An 18,666-nucleotide genomic window follows, 5' to 3' on the forward strand; every position below is an offset into this window, starting at 1 on the left:
GTCCTCAGCAATAATATAAAATAAACAAGGCAATTATCAGGAGTGAAAGGGCATCTGAACAAGAGCCGTTTCCACCTTGGGCCAAGGCTTTCTTTCGCTACCATTGTGTCAACACCGCTTAGAACGGTGTAGTAAGTGAACTGGAGAGTGGGGCTGTAGGTAACCAAACGAGGTAATTCACTTAAAAAAGTCTACTCTAGTTTACTCATCTGTCTCCGCTATGGATTGAAAGCGTATGCTTAGTTAAATTTTGGCAACAGTCCCCAGCCCTCCTTCACATTGAAAGGGAATGATAATTTCACATACTTTTTTGAATATTCATAAAGTTTTTATTGGCATTGAATCTAGCCTCATCCTAGGCTTAACTTTGCCTGCGTTTTCCAGAGCTGTGTGCAAAGTATAAAGAGGTGGGTATGTGTTTAGTCTCTTATTTTCATTTCCTCTGCTGTATGCTGACTTTGTTTTCATTGTCTCACTCTTACTATTTTCTTACTCTTATCTGCTTTTTACCTCTAAACCAGTGGGCAGTGGGACTAATACTATGATTATTCTTGCAAAATCTGCACTATTAGCTGTTGGGTCAGGAAACTTTGGTGTTGCACAGGGCTGCCCATTCTGCACGTCACAGAATATTTTGTACCCCTGACCCCACCTATTAAATGACAGTGGTGACTCCCAGAAATAGTGGCAACTAAAAACTGGTTTCACATATTTCCAAATCCTCTTGCTGGGCCATGCAAGGAAATTATGCCTTCTCTAGGAAAGCCGATGAAAATGTGCCTTTTGCTAGTATTTAAGATATATATACATTTTTTTTTCTTAATTTTTTTTTTGGGCTGCATCGGGTCTTCGTTGCTGCGCGCAGGCTTTCTCTAGTTGTGGCGAGAGGGGGCTACTCTTCATTGCGGTGCGTGGGCTTCTCATTGCGGTGGCTTCTCTTGCTGCGGAGCATGGGCTCTAGGTGTGCAGGCTTCAGTAGTTGTGGTGCGTGGGCTCAGTAGTTGTGGCTCATGGGCTCTAGAGCACAGGCTTAGTAGTTGTGGTGCACGGGCTTAGTTGCTCCGCGGCATGTGGGATCTTCCCGGACCAGGGCTCAAACCTGTGTCCCCTGCATTGGCAGGTGGATTCTTAACCACTGTGCCACCAAGGGAGTCCCTGCTAGTATTTACAGAGGGAACTTTATTAGAATGATGACAGAATCTTCAGATGACTTAAGATTTTTACCTTAACATGGCCTTTAAGTGACCTGCTAGTACTGTCAAATGTTCACATGCTTGACATTTGACGCATAGTACGGTAGGAATCTGAATCAAGTCTTTAAATGTATTTTTACCCTTGTATTCAACTGACACGGTGAGATGGGGCAAGTTCTGAACACAACTGCTGGCTACTTCAGATAGGACTTGAGAATGCCTAGCTTTCTTCTGGAGTAAAAGATAAAAAACACTCAGTTTGATACCATCATTCTCAAATGTCTTTTACTAGTAAGTCAGTAAGGGTAATCATAAGATTTAATACTAAGATGAAATAGCCACTTACCAGGCCTTGCAGAGAGCAGAGAGGTCTGGCATGATCACCACTGTGTTTCATACACAGTGTCACATTTTGTAGCTCTGATTCATGCACAAGAAGGAAACTTCTCAGGTGTTTTGTTAAAGATTACTTCAGCCCATACATTAGATGGACCAAACATATATTGTTGCTGGAGACGCAAGGATACTTATATAGAATAAAGATACGAAGAACACAGTTCTAGCCAATAAAAATCATTTGAATGTGTGAAAAGCAAGCCAAGACTAGAAAGTTGTGATTTTTCAGAATATTCAAAAATATTCATTTTACATGAAAACAGTTTAAAAACCAAATGCACTCAAAATGTCTTAAAAAGTATCCAGAGGCAAAGTAGTCCCATTTGGGAGTGGGTTACAATTTTAAAGTCAAATTTTACTATAGTAGAGCAAAAAAGGAAAAGAAAGAACTTTTTCTTTCTTCTGTTAAGTTATTCTTCAATTTCTAAAGGCAAGCTGCTTTTGACCAGAATGAAGAATATACCTGGTTTTGCATTTAATTTCTTTGCTATCGTAGTTTTTCCTCTCAGGGTTTCACGGGGCAATTATTTTAAATTGCAGTGGAAGACTTTCTGGAAAGGTACAGATGACAAGGTCAACTGAATCCCTGGTCACCTCTTATTCCAATTTTATTTTTTCTTTTCTCATCAGTTTGTTCGTATTGGGAGTAGGTAAAAGGAAGAGTTTGCTTTTCAGCCTGTCTTCTGAGGTTGGGTTCAGTCTCATTAGAAACAAGCCAAGTAATTTTGTTACATTCAATATTTCCTTCAAAACCTGAGAATCTCTAAGCTAGTGTTTTGTTAACCACATGCATGTCAAATAAACTTTTCATTGAAATGAGGTGTGTCCTGCCAAAAATGTATTGTGCGAGGTGGGAGCAGGAAGAGGAACACGGACTTAGATATACAGCCTTGGGCACAGACACACACCCTGCAGAGACTAATATGCTGCACCTCTAAGGTCCAACACTGTTGCTTAACAAGTACGTTCTGAACTTCTGAACCCATAGGTAGGAAAGCTGTGCGACAGGATTGTGTGAAACATAAGTAGAAATTAGCCAGTAACTTTGAAAAGAGGGCTCATATCCAAAGAAACATATGGAAAACTTAACACAAAAACAAAAAAAAAAGAGAAGAAAGAGGAATCTAACGTATGAAAACCCAATCCCACTGGAATGTTTTTTCATACACAGTATAAAAACGCCACATAAATAAAACCACAAACCTCTGCTAAAGTACACGAGAGGACGTGAGCCCCCAGCACTCTCTCCTGTGAGGGCCGGGAAGTAAGGCCCCGTGAGTTTCCAGAGACAAAAGCTCTTTGGAAATCCTTCCTCCTGGGAACCATGGGCCTGGTTCGAAGGGACATTTGGACAGTCCCTTAAGCGTGATGCAGCCTGTGAAACAACCCTAAAGAGGTCTGTGATTCAGGCTGTGGGCCTCTGAACTTTGGGGATACCAGGGAATGGTGGACATCTTTTAAGGATAATGATATTCTGGTTTGAACGGGATGGCAATGTTTAGCTGCAAGTGGTCTGGGTAAAGCTGAGGACTCCTGGGGAAGAGTTCTGGCTGTAAACTGCCCAGCAAGACACCCCCATTCTCGCCAAGTTCTGTTGAAATTTTCGCTTAGAAGGTAGATTCCCACTCTTGGTCTTGTTCCCCGTATAAATCTCTGGTTTGAAAACTTTGCAGCATTCAAGGCGTTTCAAGCTTGAGGGCTGAAATGTCACTTTAAAAGCAGGGTTAAAAAGGTCACACAGCTGCAAATAATAATAGCCCAATGAAATTCAGATTCTAGCTGCAGCCCACTTCAAGAATAACACTGAAACAGGAAACAAGCCTACTAGATCTTTTTACCAGTAAAGCTAGTAAGAGCACATCTGATAAAATGTGTGTGTATGTGTGTGTGCATGTGTGTGAGAGACAGACAGACAGACAAAGAGAGACAAAGACATATGTAACAAGACAAAGACACAGAGAAACAGACATATAAAAAGAGAGACATAGAGTTTTCAAGAGAGAAGACACACACGGAAAAACAAAGACACAGAGACACAGATGCAGAGATGGATACTAAGACCCACTCACAAAATAATTGATTTTCTTGGACTGAGATTCAAGGGTGTTTATTTTTCTGTTTGAAGTTACGGTATTAAAGTAATATTAAAGAATTTTAAAATAATTTAAAAATTATTTTTTAAATAATACCTCTGTAAATGGTCCTATTTACAATGTTTTACTAAAATGGTTCTGTATCACAGATGAGCAAATGAAATAGTGAAAGGTACCATATCCTTCAGATTAGATATATAATTCCTTTCCAATAGCTAGCCACGTGTTGGGAGAATGACCCTGCACCCTGGCTTTTAAAGTAGAATCAGGCATCTTAGAATAAAATACTTTAATGTGTGCTTTTGGTGAATTTGTGTTGGGTTATTATTGAGTGTGGCTCTTTGCCTTTCTGACCAAGACATTGAGAGAAATATTTGCTTTTTTTTTTTTTTTTTTTCCCAGAAACATGAAGTACAAATTGGCTATACCCTTAACTAATTTAGTTAATAAACAACCTTTGCTTCCAGAAACAAAGTAAGACTGATCTGGAATCTCACACAGTGTGATGAACTCAAGATGTTTGTCGGCTAACCTTGGCATTTTAGGAAGGACCTGTTTCCTCTTCTAGAACCCTTTCTGCAGTCTAGTAAGCTCAACAGGGTAGCGAAGATCTGCTTCACAGGAGTCCTGCCAAGAAGACTCATTCCACGCTCATCGTAGGGCAGTAAAGGCTGACAGAGGTTGTTAACATCGCTATTAAAATGCAAGCCCCCTTTCAGATCTCTAATGCATTCATGTCCAGATTAACAATACCAGAGCTGATGAGGATATCAATATTATTATTAGTGCTCATTTATATATACAGTTGTGGCTTTGAAGTTCCCAGAACTTTTGATGTTGATAAAAGTGCATGCCAGATTTTCAGATTAAAACAACATTTTTAGTGTCTTACTATTCCAAATCCCATATCACTGTATGAATGTGTTTGCTGTTGTGGGGGAAATTTGGGCCATTACACTAAGATTGGAGTTCGCTGTTAACTAAGAATCGGTAATGGCTTACTATGATTTAGATGGGGAAGCATCACTCTTGGCTGATTCTAGCAAAGCAGATGATGTAGGTTTTTTTCCCTTTGGGCTCAGTTGTTGCTCTTAAGTTTAAAATACATATTTACAGTATTTTGTGTAGACTATCCAAGTTTTTTGTAGCATTTGTTTTTTGCAATGTTTGCCCTTCATGAAGTAGTAATTCCAAGTATATCCCTAAATGCCTGGCAAAGCATTTGAATGGATTGCATCAGCCATTGTGGAAGATTTCCCATTTTAGACCAGGAGGAATTTGTAGGGTCAAACGCTAAACAATGAAAGAGATTCTTGCTCATTGAGAGGCCAGCTGAATCCAGTGGCAGTTTAGTTTGAATTATAAATCAAACCTGTCATCTCCTTGTCGACTACGAAAAACCTCTACTCGCTTTATACACCATTAGGGTTTGTTATTAGGGTTTTGTATTGTTTTCCAAAAATCTGAAGGGAAATTAGACTCTTGAGGCATTTGTTCTAAGTGAACATTGAAGCTAAACTTTGGAAAAGGAGGAACAAAAAATGATACTATTTGTAAAGAAACTCTTAAATGATTAGACAGCTCCCTCCACAATTATTACTGTATTTAACCAAAGATATGGGGTCACTGGGTGTTACTCAAAGGGCCCTCTCTGGGTGCCATAAACAGTCCACACATGGTTAATAGACTGGACTCCAGTGGTTTCAGCATCTATGACAATATTAACAGACTGAATTCATAATGAATTAATACATTTACATGTGAATGAAAACTAGACTGTTGTTTTCACCAAAAGCAACTTTGACTTTTTTCCATTAAACCTGGTGAGATTTCTTCTCTGGTCATAACTGGGAACAGGTGGAATTATTGGCCTGCACCACCTCTTGCCTTGCTGAAAACTTGGCTGTAGGCCAAAAAGTTTGAGGACCACTGCCTTAGGAGTAGAAAAAAAAGCAAGCTGAGACGGTTTATTGTGGTGATCCAGGATTCATTATCCATCCCACAAATATTTATTGAACGCCTACTATGGCAGCTCTGTGCAGTGCAGCCTGGGGTATGGCGGTTGCCAAGCAAAACCTGGTTCATTAAAACATCCCAGCTAGTAAAACAACTGAATGGGAAATGAGAAGATGAGGCCTGACCTCTGAGGACCAAATGCAGAACAGCCTGGCTAAAATCATGTCTGAGTAATTTGCCCCCCATGTGATGGATGATAAAAGAATATACACAGGGCTTTAGTAGAAGTCTGTTTGAGAGAATAATTATTACAATATGTGCTAGAAAAGAACCATAATAATAGACCATAAAAAGAGATCATGGCTCTTGACTAATACATCAGACCAGATCATACTGGTTGATAAACGTAATGAAGCCTGTGTGGTAGAGTGGTACTATTTAGTAAAACTATCTCCAACACCCACACAGGAGGAATGAGCAAGGGTGTGCTGTTTATAGAGGGCTAAATGTGGGAACGCAGAGCATCAAAATAAAGCAGTTGAGGTTCACACATATATATACACCCACTCAGACCTTATTAATCACTTAAAACGTATTTTATTTTAGCAACTGCCATTTTACCTTAGGACACTTATTCCAATAGTATGTTGCCAAAACATTTGGTCCATGGGATCCATAGCATGTAATAAATTGATACAAATTCATTTATGTTTTAATAATAAAATAATACAATGACTGGTAACTCAGTTGAACAGAATGAACTGAACTCTAAACTATTTGAAGGCAGACTCAGTAGTTGTCTAGTTGATCCTGTTCCTCTAAATGTGGCATCCAGACTATGAAGGCTCAATAAGACAGTGTAAATCTGTATGACTGAAATTTTTTTTCTGACTGAACGTTGTTCAGTCTCCTATCACTAGCATCATATAATTCCATGATATTTGCTGCAGTTCATATGCAAATTATAATCAATAATTAAGATAAGGTAGCTCATGTTGATGTTAAGCAGAATTGATAAACTATTACCATTAAGGGCCTGAATTTATGGGAAAAGTCAGCATTTTGGTGGACTCAGGTTTGGGATAGAGTTGTGACTATGGTAGAAAAATACTTCCTCCTCATACTGATGTGGCAAGGCTTGGTCAGTCTCTTTCTTCACTTTGGCTTATTAATGAATCCCCTTTAACCTGCAGCAATAGCACTTCCAATCTTGACCACTTCTATCGGTTGGATATTAATTATTATCACAAATTACTTCTTTCAGATGTAGACCATACATATATTTATATGGAACTTTCTTGGAACTTTCCCATTTTACCATCATGTAATCTTTTTTTTTTTTTCAATTAATTAATTTATTTATTTATGGCTGTGTTGGGTCTTCGTCTCTGTGCGAGGGCTTTCTCTAGTTGTGGCAAGCAGAGGCCACTCTTCATCGCGGTGCGCGGGCCTCTCACTATCGTGGCCTCTCTTGTTGCGGAGCACAGGCTCCAGACGCGCAGGCTCAGTAATTGTGGCTCACGGGCCCAGCTGCTCCGTGGCATGTGGGATCTTCCCAGACCAGAGCTCAAACCCGTGTCCCCTGCATTGGCAGGCAGATTCTCAACCACTGCGCCACCAGGGAAGCCCCGTCATGTAATCTTAATATTGGTTAATAATATGACTAATATTGGCATTCTTTGGTTACTTTAGCAACCAAAATTGTTAAATGATGTCCAAGAAAGACTCACTTTATAGCAACTTCTCTATTATACATGAGGAATAGTTAATATTGGAGTGAGGTTCCAGTAACACTTGTCCACAAAACCTCCCCCCACCTCCAAACACACACACTTAAATACACAGACCTTTCTCCATAATTTGGAAATGGCTCCCTGACTGATTGGTGTGATACAGGAATGAAGGAATTGAAGATTGATATTCATACCCCCATTTAAAGGAGGAGAAATTGAGGCATGAAGCAGTTTAGTGACCTGGTAATGGTCAGGCAGATCATGGACACAGAGACAGAAAAGTTCCAGGAAAGTGTTTTAAAAAGTTTACTAGAAAAACAAGGCATATTTAATATTAATGTATAACCCAGTTACTGTGCTGTTTGTTCTATCTTGGATCAAAATCATTTTCTCAGCTTTAAAGTCACCCTTTATTTGGAGGCTTAGAAGTAAGTCGTCAGCATTCACAGTGGGGAGGAGGGATGCTCTATTATAAGTGATGGCAAAATCACATGAATAACGAGATGTGAGAAGTCATTTTAGTTGCTCATGACTTTCCTCAGACAAGGGCAAGTGGAAAACTTCTGAAGATATTTGTATTTTTTCCTTCTTCTTCTAAATATAATAGAGTAAGAAAACTTAACCAATATGCCTGATACAGGAAAACTGTAGAATTATGCTACATTACTGCCTTGATAGGTGACTAGTCATTCCAAATGGAGAGTGAAAAGGGCATTACTTAGTGAAAATTGAGGAATAGTGATATGAAGAGAGTTTACATTTTAAAATTTGTTTTGTTTTTAATATCTGACTAGGAGTGTTATCTAAGGCAAGTGTTTTCATTTTGTGTTTCAGAAAAGTGAAAGTATGCCTCTATTTCCCAAAGAATATGTGTGGATATATTAGTGTTTGGGGGAAGGCTGTAATGACATACAAATTAGCATTGGTTTTTTTTTTTTTTTTTTTTTTTTTGCAAGATGATAAAGTTTTCTTGGATGAAGGGTAACTATTCCATGAGTGAAGCAGAGTTTCCTCTTTCAAGGGTGAAGGTGACTTAAGACTCCTTTGGAATAACCTACAAGTAGCGTTTTAAGGAAGCACAGCACTTCCTTTCTTCAGAGGCAAAACAGTAGGTTTTAGTTGTATAATGAAGCCGTGTCCCACCAGCAGCACATGGAGCTTATTTAAACTCAGTTCCAAAACTGGCAAAAAGAAAAGTATGATTTAGAAAACTATTTATGTTATGGAACTTCAATTGTATAGTACTTCTTATGATATTTAAAAAAAAATTTTATGTTACTGTATAGATTAGTAATTACACAATCATATATACTGTACTTTTATTGGTTTGGGGGAGGATTTGCAAAGATATTTGATTACGCTCAGTTTTTGCCTAATGAACTTACCTTAGAACTTAACCCCTGCATAAGAAAAGACCACACTATAGTTTAACATATGTCTGAGATCACAACATAAGGTTTCTGCCTGCAAAGCTACCTTATTCCAGACAACTTATCTAGATCAGAGGGGCGGTCACCTTAATCTGATTTTAATTTCAAATCAGCCTGTATAACCAAATTAATGAAATATTTAAGGTAATGCTTTTTGCATTTGCTGATTTCTCGTCACCTCTGCACAACTTGGATAGTTTTTGTTGAGGCATCATCAAATGCCTGAGGTGAAAGAGAATTTGAGACCGTGGCTCACTACCAGGGTCATTTGCTAAGCTGGCTGTAGGGCTACCTTGCGTCCCTTGTTCATACTGAAGCTCAGTGGGGTGATCATGGGAGAATCATTTGACCTGATGCTCAGGGTTGGTCCTCACACTGATGATTGCCCAGTAACTATCCTTCTCTTGCCCTTTGTCTTGCACAGGTGGGGTTTTACCTGATAATAACACCCACCAGGCGGAATTTTTGCTACAATAGACATTGTTTTTGGTTGCATTTTGTTGGCATTTTTTCTTCAAAGTGCAGTAAATATGCACTCAAGAAAACACGGTGGGAACTCGGACTGCAGGGAGCCTAATAAACTTCAGCAAGGCAGGACCTGTTGTTCGTGTTTATGTTTTTCTCATCTAATTTGGGAATTGGCATAGGAGGGGGCTCCGAGCCATTGCCTTTCTCAGGTAGAAGCAGGAGATATTCATGAATTTCTGTTTTCCTTCCTCTCTCCCCCTGACCCTTCAGATTTATGAGGAATCCAAGATGAATTTGGAGCAGGAGAGGCCGTTTGTCTGCAGTGCCCCAGGCTGCTCCCAGGTGAGTGTAGGGGGGGTCCTCCACTCTGGCCTGCAGGGGGTGCAGTACCTTCCCACAGTGAGGCAACTCTCACTTGGCAGTCATGCCTGCTGTTGGCTTTTCTTCTTCACCAAGATAGTCTCAAAGTCCCCCTCACCATCCTCATCACCATCATCACCATCATCATCATCATTTTCCACTTTGACTAGTTTGAACTACTTCCCTCACAGCCTCTGAAATATATCAGTGTTGGCCATTTCCATCCATAACTTTCCCCTGGAAGTAAACCAGCCGCATCCTGCCCACCAGATGTTCAGGATTGTTATTTCAGACAGGGGGAAAGAGGGTGCTCTCTTTGACAATAGCCACTTGAATTCTGGGCCTTTGGATTACTGGTGAAATAGCTCACCATCAGAGACTGAATTCGATTTTGTTTTGTTTTCCCGTTTGAGTAAAATAAACCCCCTATGACTCTTTTAGAACCCACCGTTTTTCCATTTATCTAAACTTTGAGAGAGGAAGTTGGCCTCCTCTGCTGTGTTAACCCTCTTTTAGCCTCTGATGGCTGCCATCAAGTGGATTAGATTGTGAGGCTTACATGAGGTGCTGTGTGCGGAGTGTTTAGTAAAGGACCTGCACATTGTGCTCAGTTGACACCCACTGTTGCTATGGTGACTGCTGCTACTATTGTACTAGAACCCATCTCTTTGAAAGAAATTGGAAACATCCATCATCTAAAATCAGAATTTGACATTTTCCCTTTGGAACAGGATGGTGACTTTTTCTACACTTGACCCTTTGGATATCTCCAAGTTCCAGTCATTGGAAAATGACCACACATGGTGCTCTCATGCCAAGATCTTCATTTTATGGGATAAAGGACAAGCTTAGAACTCAGAGCACAGGCATGTGGGTAGTTATGCTCTCTTTCTCTGAAGTGCCCAGTAGTTTCAGGTGGAATCAAGCCCCACTCTCTTGCCTGTTTATGTTGTGGGGTTGGTGGCACAGCGTAGAGCAATGTCTGGGAGTCAGTGAGAGGTGATGTCCATTAAGGACCCTTTTCATTGTATCTCCCCAGAGAGTTTGAGGAGGGTTCTGGAAGCTTCCTGGAGGGAATATGCCATGGAAACATGAAATGTTATTGCCTTGCGATGCCGCTGTTGACATCAGCCACCAGCTGAGAAACCAGCCTCCTTTGCTTGCGTTCTGGCAGATTCTGCAGGGGCTTTTATATCAATGTTGGTTTTTACCTAATAAATAAGGAAAGCGGTAGAGAAAATTATTTTGAATTTCAACTATATTTTGGCAAGCTGGTTTTGGAGGTCCTTTTGAAATAGGAAACACTGGGAAGACACAGATAGGTTGAAGTACTGGGAAAAATTCTGCTAGACCAGGACTCTCCATTGTGAATGCAGAAAATTGCCTTATCTAAGTTAAAACTGATTTCCACTTAGTTTCCTTAAGGAGGAGTCTCAATAGCCAGAAAGAATTCGATAACTTGAGCAGTTTGCTTTGCTTTGGCTGTAAAAATGTGACATTAAGTTTTATTCAATTTGAGTCACTCAGCACATTTTCGAGGGGCCCGCTTTGTGCATAAAACACATGTACCCCTTCACGGAACTTCTGGCCTAGGCATCACATGTGGAACCACATGAGCAATTCATCAATTAATTAATGAATTGCAATTTTCCATGAAGGAAGAGCACAGGCCACCCTGAAGACTATCATAGAGGGATTTACTTTACTTGGGGAGGATAATGGGGCTGTCTCTGTGGAAGGGGCATTCAAGGGAAAGGGATCCTCAAGAGACTTAGCAAAGGCCATAGAGGGTTCATGGCAAGTTAGGGTTCCAGGAGAGTCCAGGATTGTGAATGATGGTAGAGGAGAGCCTTTAAGAAAGGGGTATTTAGCCACATCCAGCATTTGGATAAGTCAGAGAGAAAAGAAGTGCACAGAGGACATTGGACTGTGTGGCAGAATTTCCCAAGCTTGGCACTACCAATATTTGGGGCTGAATAATTCTTTGTTGTGTGTGTGTGTGGGGCTTCCCTGTGCATTATAGGATACTTAGCAGCATCCCTGACCTCTATCTGTTAGATCCCAGTAGCGCTCCCCAGTTGCGAAAACCAGAAACGTTTCCAGGCATTACTAAATGTCCCCTTGGGGGCCAAATTGCCCCCGGCTGAGAGTGACTGCCCAGTGACTTGCATTTTGGCTTTAGCCTTGTTTCTTTTTGGATCCCTTCCCTTTTGGGAATCACCTACTTCTTTTTTTTTTTTTTTTTTTTTTTTTAATGTGGGATCTTCCCGGACCAGGGCTCGAACCCGTGTCCCCTGCATTAGCAGGTGGACTCTTAACCACTGCGCCACCAGGGAAGCCCCACCTACTTCTAAGTGATGCTCCCCCATTCTATTTTAGGTATTGCTATAAGCCATCTTTTCTCCTTTTTGGAATCAGGCAGGGTATAAATACATAAATGCTACAGACGTGTGGTCACTGGTGTCAGATGCTGCTAGAGCTGGCACAGTGAGAGGCCTGAGCAGGGGCTGTTGGGTTTGGCAGTTGGCTGCTTGCCGGCGACCTATGAGAGAGGAGTTGGGGTGGGGGCCAGATTGAGTGAGTGGGTGGTGAGGAAGTGGAGGTGGCCAGCATAGAGGAGCCTTTCAAGAGTGCTAGGGAGTGACGGGAAGCAGAGTGATATAATGGTAGCCTGAGAAGGAAGCAGCTTGAGAAAAGTTTTTTTTTTTTTTTTTAACATCTTTATTGGAGTATAATTGCTTTACAGTGGTGTGTTAGTTTCTGCTTTATAACAAAGTGAATCAGCTATACGTATACATATATTAGGTCAAGGCTCGCCAGGCTGGATTTAGTCAAGGGCAAGGAGGAGTGAGCATGCTGGCTTGAAGGACCACAGCTGGAGTGCCCTTCCCCAGACTATAGGGGTGTAGAGGATCCTGTGGAGGGTGGGGGGATGTTAATTCCTCAGAGACAGGAGGGAATGGAAATAGGACCTATGAAGTTAATGTAAATTCTGAGATGGAGGTGATAATAAATGTTGAAGGGGTGCATTTCAAATGACCTTGAACTTTAGTGAAGGAGCAGGTCATTTCCTTGAGAAGGCTGTGTGAACTGAGGAAAGGTTTGGAGAAACATGAGACTTGAGAATTTACATAGTTTCTTGGTTTTAAGGTAAAATTCCAAGCCTCTTCCTTCAACCCCCACTAAATTTAAATGTAAAGATATATCTAAAACTTGATGTCTCTATTTAATGTGGAAGTGTTTCTTTTTCTTGATAAGCTATTATAAAAATATGAGCATCTTTCAATTGAAGGGATATTAGCATTGAGAAAATATGGTGGTTGGCCAGTGATTCCAAGGGTCTCCTGGTGGGGTGTTAGGGAATCAGTCCATCATGGCATTTACTTTAGCGATGTTCCATAGCCTGGGACCTGCATGGAAAAGAAAGGATGGCTGGGAATTGGAAAGGGGAGTAAATATGAATTATGAGTGCTTGCGCTGTGTTGGAGGTGATGGATGGATTCCCCTCCCACCCCCTTTTTCCCTCATTGGAAAGAACGTTTGCTCTATTAGGAACGGCCTATATTACCTGGGAGGTTTTGTGTGTGTGTGTGTGTTACAGCTCCTTATAAGTTAGCTTTGTCCCAGAAGTGAGGAGAAACAAGCTTCTCCTGCTCTTTCTGATCTCACAAAGTCCAATGTTAATTTCACTGTTCCTTTGCCCTCTGCATTTACCTTGTTTTAAGTTCCAGTGGCCTCTCTTAGCTCTGTATCTATTGCAGACTGTACATTTTGGTCATTTACAATTTGCTATTTTCCTACCAAGTAAAAGAAAAATCACAGATATCACAGTATTGTCTTATTTGGAAGGTAATTATAATTAATATGAGATATCATGGAGATTATTAGTAGTATATAATAAGTATTCTTGTTTATATTCTATTTTAGGTTATTATTTTATGGAACCAAAAATGGCTCACAAAATGGCTGCAAATGAAGGCTATTCCCATGTTGTTTTTTGGTATATATTACAGAAAAGAATTATAATAAGGCTTTTGACAGAAAGACTAAGAAATTTAACCTATGTGTCTAAGCCACACATGGTAGTGTCACTTATTTGATGCAGTCATTCTACTATAGTGTTATAGAGGACCAGATGATCCTGCAGGAAAAACCCACATGTCATGAAGACTTCTTTGTATTCAGAAATCTGGCATTATCACCATGTGTTGCAACTTCTGCACTCTCCAATTTATGTTATGCAAATGACAAAGAAATAAGTGATATTTATTTGAAGAACTACTTTTAGAATATTCCAAAGGATTTAGCCCAGTGAATCCCCTCATTCCCGTGAATACAAATTATACTGTTTGCAGAAAAGATTTCTACCTTAATATACAATGGTAATTGAAATTTATAGTGGCTATCCTGAGGATCTGGGATGCTCTGAGAGATTTTCTAGATTGTCAAAGATTCGGAAATATTCAGCAGACTTTATTGTCTTTTGTTGAATTTTCATTTGACTTTGATAAAGCAGATACCCTGTTAAGTTCAGGTATTAAAACGTACCAGTCTGAGTCAGGATAGGCTAGGATCTGCTACAATAATAAATTAGTCCAAAGCTTCAATGACTTGACACAACAAAGACTTATTTCAGTTGCCCAAGCATACATTTCAGTTATAGATTGGCAGGATATTTTTTATAATCCTTCAGAATTCAGAGATACTCTTCATAATTCTTCAGAGATTTAGGATGATTGAGGGCCCACTATTTCTCGTATTGTGAATCTCTGTGCTAAAAGGGAGAGGGTCTTGCCCCAAGAAATAGATGCTCACATCTGGGTGACATGTCACTTCCATTCATGACTCAATGGGTAGAACTACTCACATGGCCCCACCCAACCACAAGAGGGCCAGGAAATCCAATTCCACCATATGACCAGAAGCCAGACAGCTGAAAATATTTGGGCGCAGCATTTTTGACAACCGTAATATCATTCCCTGAAAATTAAAAATAAAGTGTTGGTTTACTACATTGCACGGAGTATAGAACACTAAAAGTAATTTGCTGTGTTACTATAAATCATATGTATAATTATAATTAATGAGATGATCAGTGTGCAAGGTCTTCATAAACAGAAACATACTATGCAAATGTCATGGGGTACATCTGTAGATATATATGGCAAATAATTAAGCGTGACGTGTAGTTCTTTTCCGAAGTCTGACATGAATGCATATGTGCTTGCGTAAAATAATTTGTCATTTTACTTACCATGCTTTCAAACTTTTTCAGAACGAATTTTTTTTTCCTTGTCACGTTTGCAGTGCTGAATGAATCTTTTTCTCTATGATGACAAAATATATATTACAAAACTGAATGGCTCCTCTCCCCTCTCCCTTTTTTTCTATTTGTCTGACAGCGCTTCCCAACAGAGGACCATCTGATGATTCATAGGCACAAGCATGAAATGACTTTGAAGTTTCCCTCAATAAAAACAGACAATATGTTATCAGGTAAGGAGCCATCAGGCAAAGACGCTTTGGGTGATCAAATCAGCCTCCTGTGAGATACTTGTTCTACGGAATAGGATGATTTCCGCTGGCAAATTCTACACCTTGAAAATTTATATTTCTAAAGTATAGCTGAGGCTTAAAATAATGGTAAGCAGGAATGTAATCCGCTAATGTAGTGTTCACTCAAATAATTGGAGAGCTATGACTTCTTGTTTTCTGGAACGTGAAATATTTATTACTATGAAACTTGGCTCCATATAAGGATTTTTTAACATCACATACCTGTAATTACTCAAGCAACAGATATTAATTGAGCATCTGTAATGCACATTGCACTGTTCTGAGTGCCGTGGAGGCGCGAAGATTGATATGATTACTGTTTTCGAGGACATCACAATGTGTGTGTGAAAACTTAGCTAAAATAGAGGACTGTCCATGATATATATCAAATGAGCCTTGTAAGGAAAAATGCTATGTGGCTTTAGCAGAAGGAGCTGTCTTTCTGGACTGAGCTGGTCAGTGAAGGTTTCCTTAAGAAACAGTACCTGCTTCATAATTGGGAAATTAAATAAGATAATGTGTGGAAATACAACAAGTGCTCAGCAAATGTGATCAGAAATAAATAATAATGATAATCCATCAATTAATTTCCATTCTGTCCGATCTTGAGAGGTAGTGGGGTAAATTAGAAAGAGTGCAGGGAGTGAGGAAACTTGAACTCTAGCCTGGCCAGATGACCTTGAGCAAGTTGGTAAACACTTCTGGGCTTCAGTTTCTTTTTCCATTAAATGGGAATGATTTTATCTGCCCAGTCTGTTTCACAGGCTTATTGTGATCCAATGAAAGCGTGTAAGTGCAAGAGTTTCATAAACCCTAGCAGGGCAATTGAAGCATTTCCTGTTGCCCTTCTCAGGCTAGAAATATTTCACTCAAGCCACTGTCTCCCTGGCATCGTGAAAGAAATGATACGTCCATGAACATGTTTTAAATGATATCAGAAGAGAAACTGACTGCACAGGCAAAACTGGCTCGTATAATTGAGCATTTCTATGGCACTTAAATTTTACAAGTATTTTATTATCACTCTTATTAGTAAATACCCTAAGAGTTTTTTCAGACAGGTTATTATTACAACCCACATTTTACGGATAGAGATGGAGGGGCGTGGGAGAGGGAGCAGCTTTCCCAAACGCACCAACAGGGCAAAAAAATAGGGCCCTTGATCCTGCAGTCCTAACCCTCTGACTTGCACCAGCTACTGCTTTGTCAGGCCTCATCAGTTTATATATATGATCAAATACTCGCGGTGACGGGACTGTCCACACGTCTTCACTGTCTGGCCCGTGACTTGTAAATGGTGCAGATGGGCTGTGATTTGCAAGACGCTCGTGTTCAAAGGCAGCTTCTTCCCTTCCCTCCTCTACCACCTCTCTCTCAGCCTGTTTGTTTTTATTGAACTAGTTGGCTCTTCAGAAATAACTTTGTCTTTCCTTAAGTCTAGAAACAGATGCAGAAACTCAAATTTCTAAGAATTATGAAAGCCTAGAAGGGTTAGGAAGGGTGTTCTGTTCTTTTGTTTTTATCATTTATTACGTTCTATAGAGTCACATGTGGTGTAACCTTATAGTTTGACAATGAGCATGTATACGAAAGTAGCAAGGCTCTAGACTTTGGAATTCCCAATATTTCAAGTAATAAGTTCACCCTTTATTTCTCCCAAACAGGATCCCTAAAATAGGCTGCCTGGGGGTAGGGGAGTGGGAGGTGAGTGTGAAGGAGTGGTGATTATGTGGTGATATTATCACTACAGAGGTAAGTACCAGCATAGTATCTCTCAGGTAGACTGCTGGGATGGCCCTACAGGGAGCCCCATCCAAAGGTCTGAAAAAAAGTAGCTAAAGATGTGGGAACGTTTCTATAGATTTCCTATAGGTTTTTGATGAAACTCTTGAAGCTTTTCAGTAGTTCTTACCAGATTCTTATTAATTTGTTACGTCAAACTCAGAATAAGAGAATGAAGGGAGAAATAAATGAGGAAAAACAGCATGAATAATATAAGGGCATATTTTCTTTTGCCTTCTCAGGTTTTATATTGAAGCTGGTATGAGGCCATTTCATACTCCCAATGAAATTAAGTGCTAAATTTTTTTAAACCATTTTTTAATTGAAGGATAGTTGATTTACAGTGTTGTGCTAATTTCTGCTGTGCAGCAGAGGGACCCAGTTATACACAGATATACATTCTTTTTTAAAAAATATTCTTCTCCATTATGGTTTATCCCAGGAGACTGGATATAGTTCCCTGTGCTAAATTTTTAAACTTGCTACCCACTCTGCATGTTCGTAGTCTCGTAGAAATTTCTTGCTGGAACAGAATACAGAGCTATCCAGTACAGCTCCAAGGGCTGAGGTGTCAACTACATGTCATATGCCAATGTTGTCCACACTGAATTGTAATATGCTATTTACTGAGTATTTGTGCTTTGCATTTTTTTCCAGGAAAGTCTTTAAAATATATTTATCTCAAACATCATTTCAGTTTTAGCATATTATTAGATTGTGATTGTCAATATGACTGAAGTTTTATTTGTCTGTATCTTAATTTACTCAGATTTGAATTTATCAAAACCTTCAGAATCTGCTTTTATTGAAAATATGTTCATTAGAATTTTATTTCTTAATGTACCTTAAACCTATTTTGTGGCCTCTCATGAACATGAATAATTTTGTACAGCTCGAAATATAGTAACAATAAAAATAAAAATAGTATAAATCAAATCTTAAATCAGCAATCCTCATCAGGGCAAAAATGTTCAAGGCTATTTTTTTTTTCAAACAATATTTGGGCTATTTTTTTTTTAAAGCAATGTTCAATTACCCAAAATTTCATTTCAGATGAATTGGAGTTTAACATATATTAAGGAGATAAAGTATGGTAGGTGTGTTTATTACTAATTTCAGGGTATCTAGCTAACCTAAATTTTGGAAAATCACTTCATCCTTCATTAATTGCAAATATTATAGTTAGGGAAGTTATTAAGATATCACACATATACATTTGAAGGGTAAATGTCCAAAGAGTTGTAAGATCTGAAATAATTTTATAGCTTTGCCATAAAGTCCATTTTATTTAAGCCAGGTAGAATTTATTACTCAAAATGACTGTAAATAATCTTTGACATGCCACAAAGCAGGATAATAAAAGTGACGGTCATGGTGTTTTATTAACATGAGTCTGCTCTTACTGATAGACAGTAAACATAAAACCTCTCCTTCTAAAGTGACAGTACTAGTAAGGACACGAGTAGGGGTGGTGGTGTTGGATTCTGAGGGCAAAGACTTCCATTCCCTCCCACCTTGGTCCTTCCATCCTTATTTGGGCCATGTGGTACATTTCCAGTGTCCTGATGTGACGAGGGGCATGAACCTTTCCCTTCAACTATTCTCCATCTGATAGAAGATAATTTCATGGTGAGGGACGTTGTGATAGCAAAGGTTTTTAGGTGCCAGGTTTGAAATGAGAATCCATTGAGGACAGTAT

At 39.5% G+C, this 18,666-nt stretch overlaps 1 protein-coding gene across 7 annotated transcripts in view; it reads left to right on the forward strand.

Annotated features, from left to right (window-relative positions):
- The window catches only part of CREB5 (cAMP responsive element binding protein 5), a 404,455-nt gene that overhangs the window by 63,487 nt on the left and 322,302 nt on the right, over positions 1-18,666 (forward strand). For 5 of the 7 annotated variants that reach the window (XM_068549214.1, XM_068549219.1, XM_068549213.1 and 2 more), the window contains 2 exons: positions 9,540-9,611; positions 15,032-15,125. In XM_068549214.1, coding sequence (XP_068405315.1) covers positions 9,558-9,611; positions 15,032-15,125 — 148 coding nt within the window. In that variant the 5' untranslated portion in view covers positions 9,540-9,557. Of the gene's footprint in view, positions 1-9,539; positions 9,612-15,031; positions 15,126-18,666 lie in introns of those variants that run through there. The other 2 variants (XM_068549216.1, XM_068549218.1) reach the window with 2 other exon arrangements.

Source organism: Eschrichtius robustus, chromosome 8, assembly GCF_028021215.1.
Source record: "Eschrichtius robustus isolate mEscRob2 chromosome 8, mEscRob2.pri, whole genome shotgun sequence".
Lineage (NCBI taxonomy): Eukaryota > Metazoa > Chordata > Mammalia > Artiodactyla > Eschrichtiidae > Eschrichtius > Eschrichtius robustus.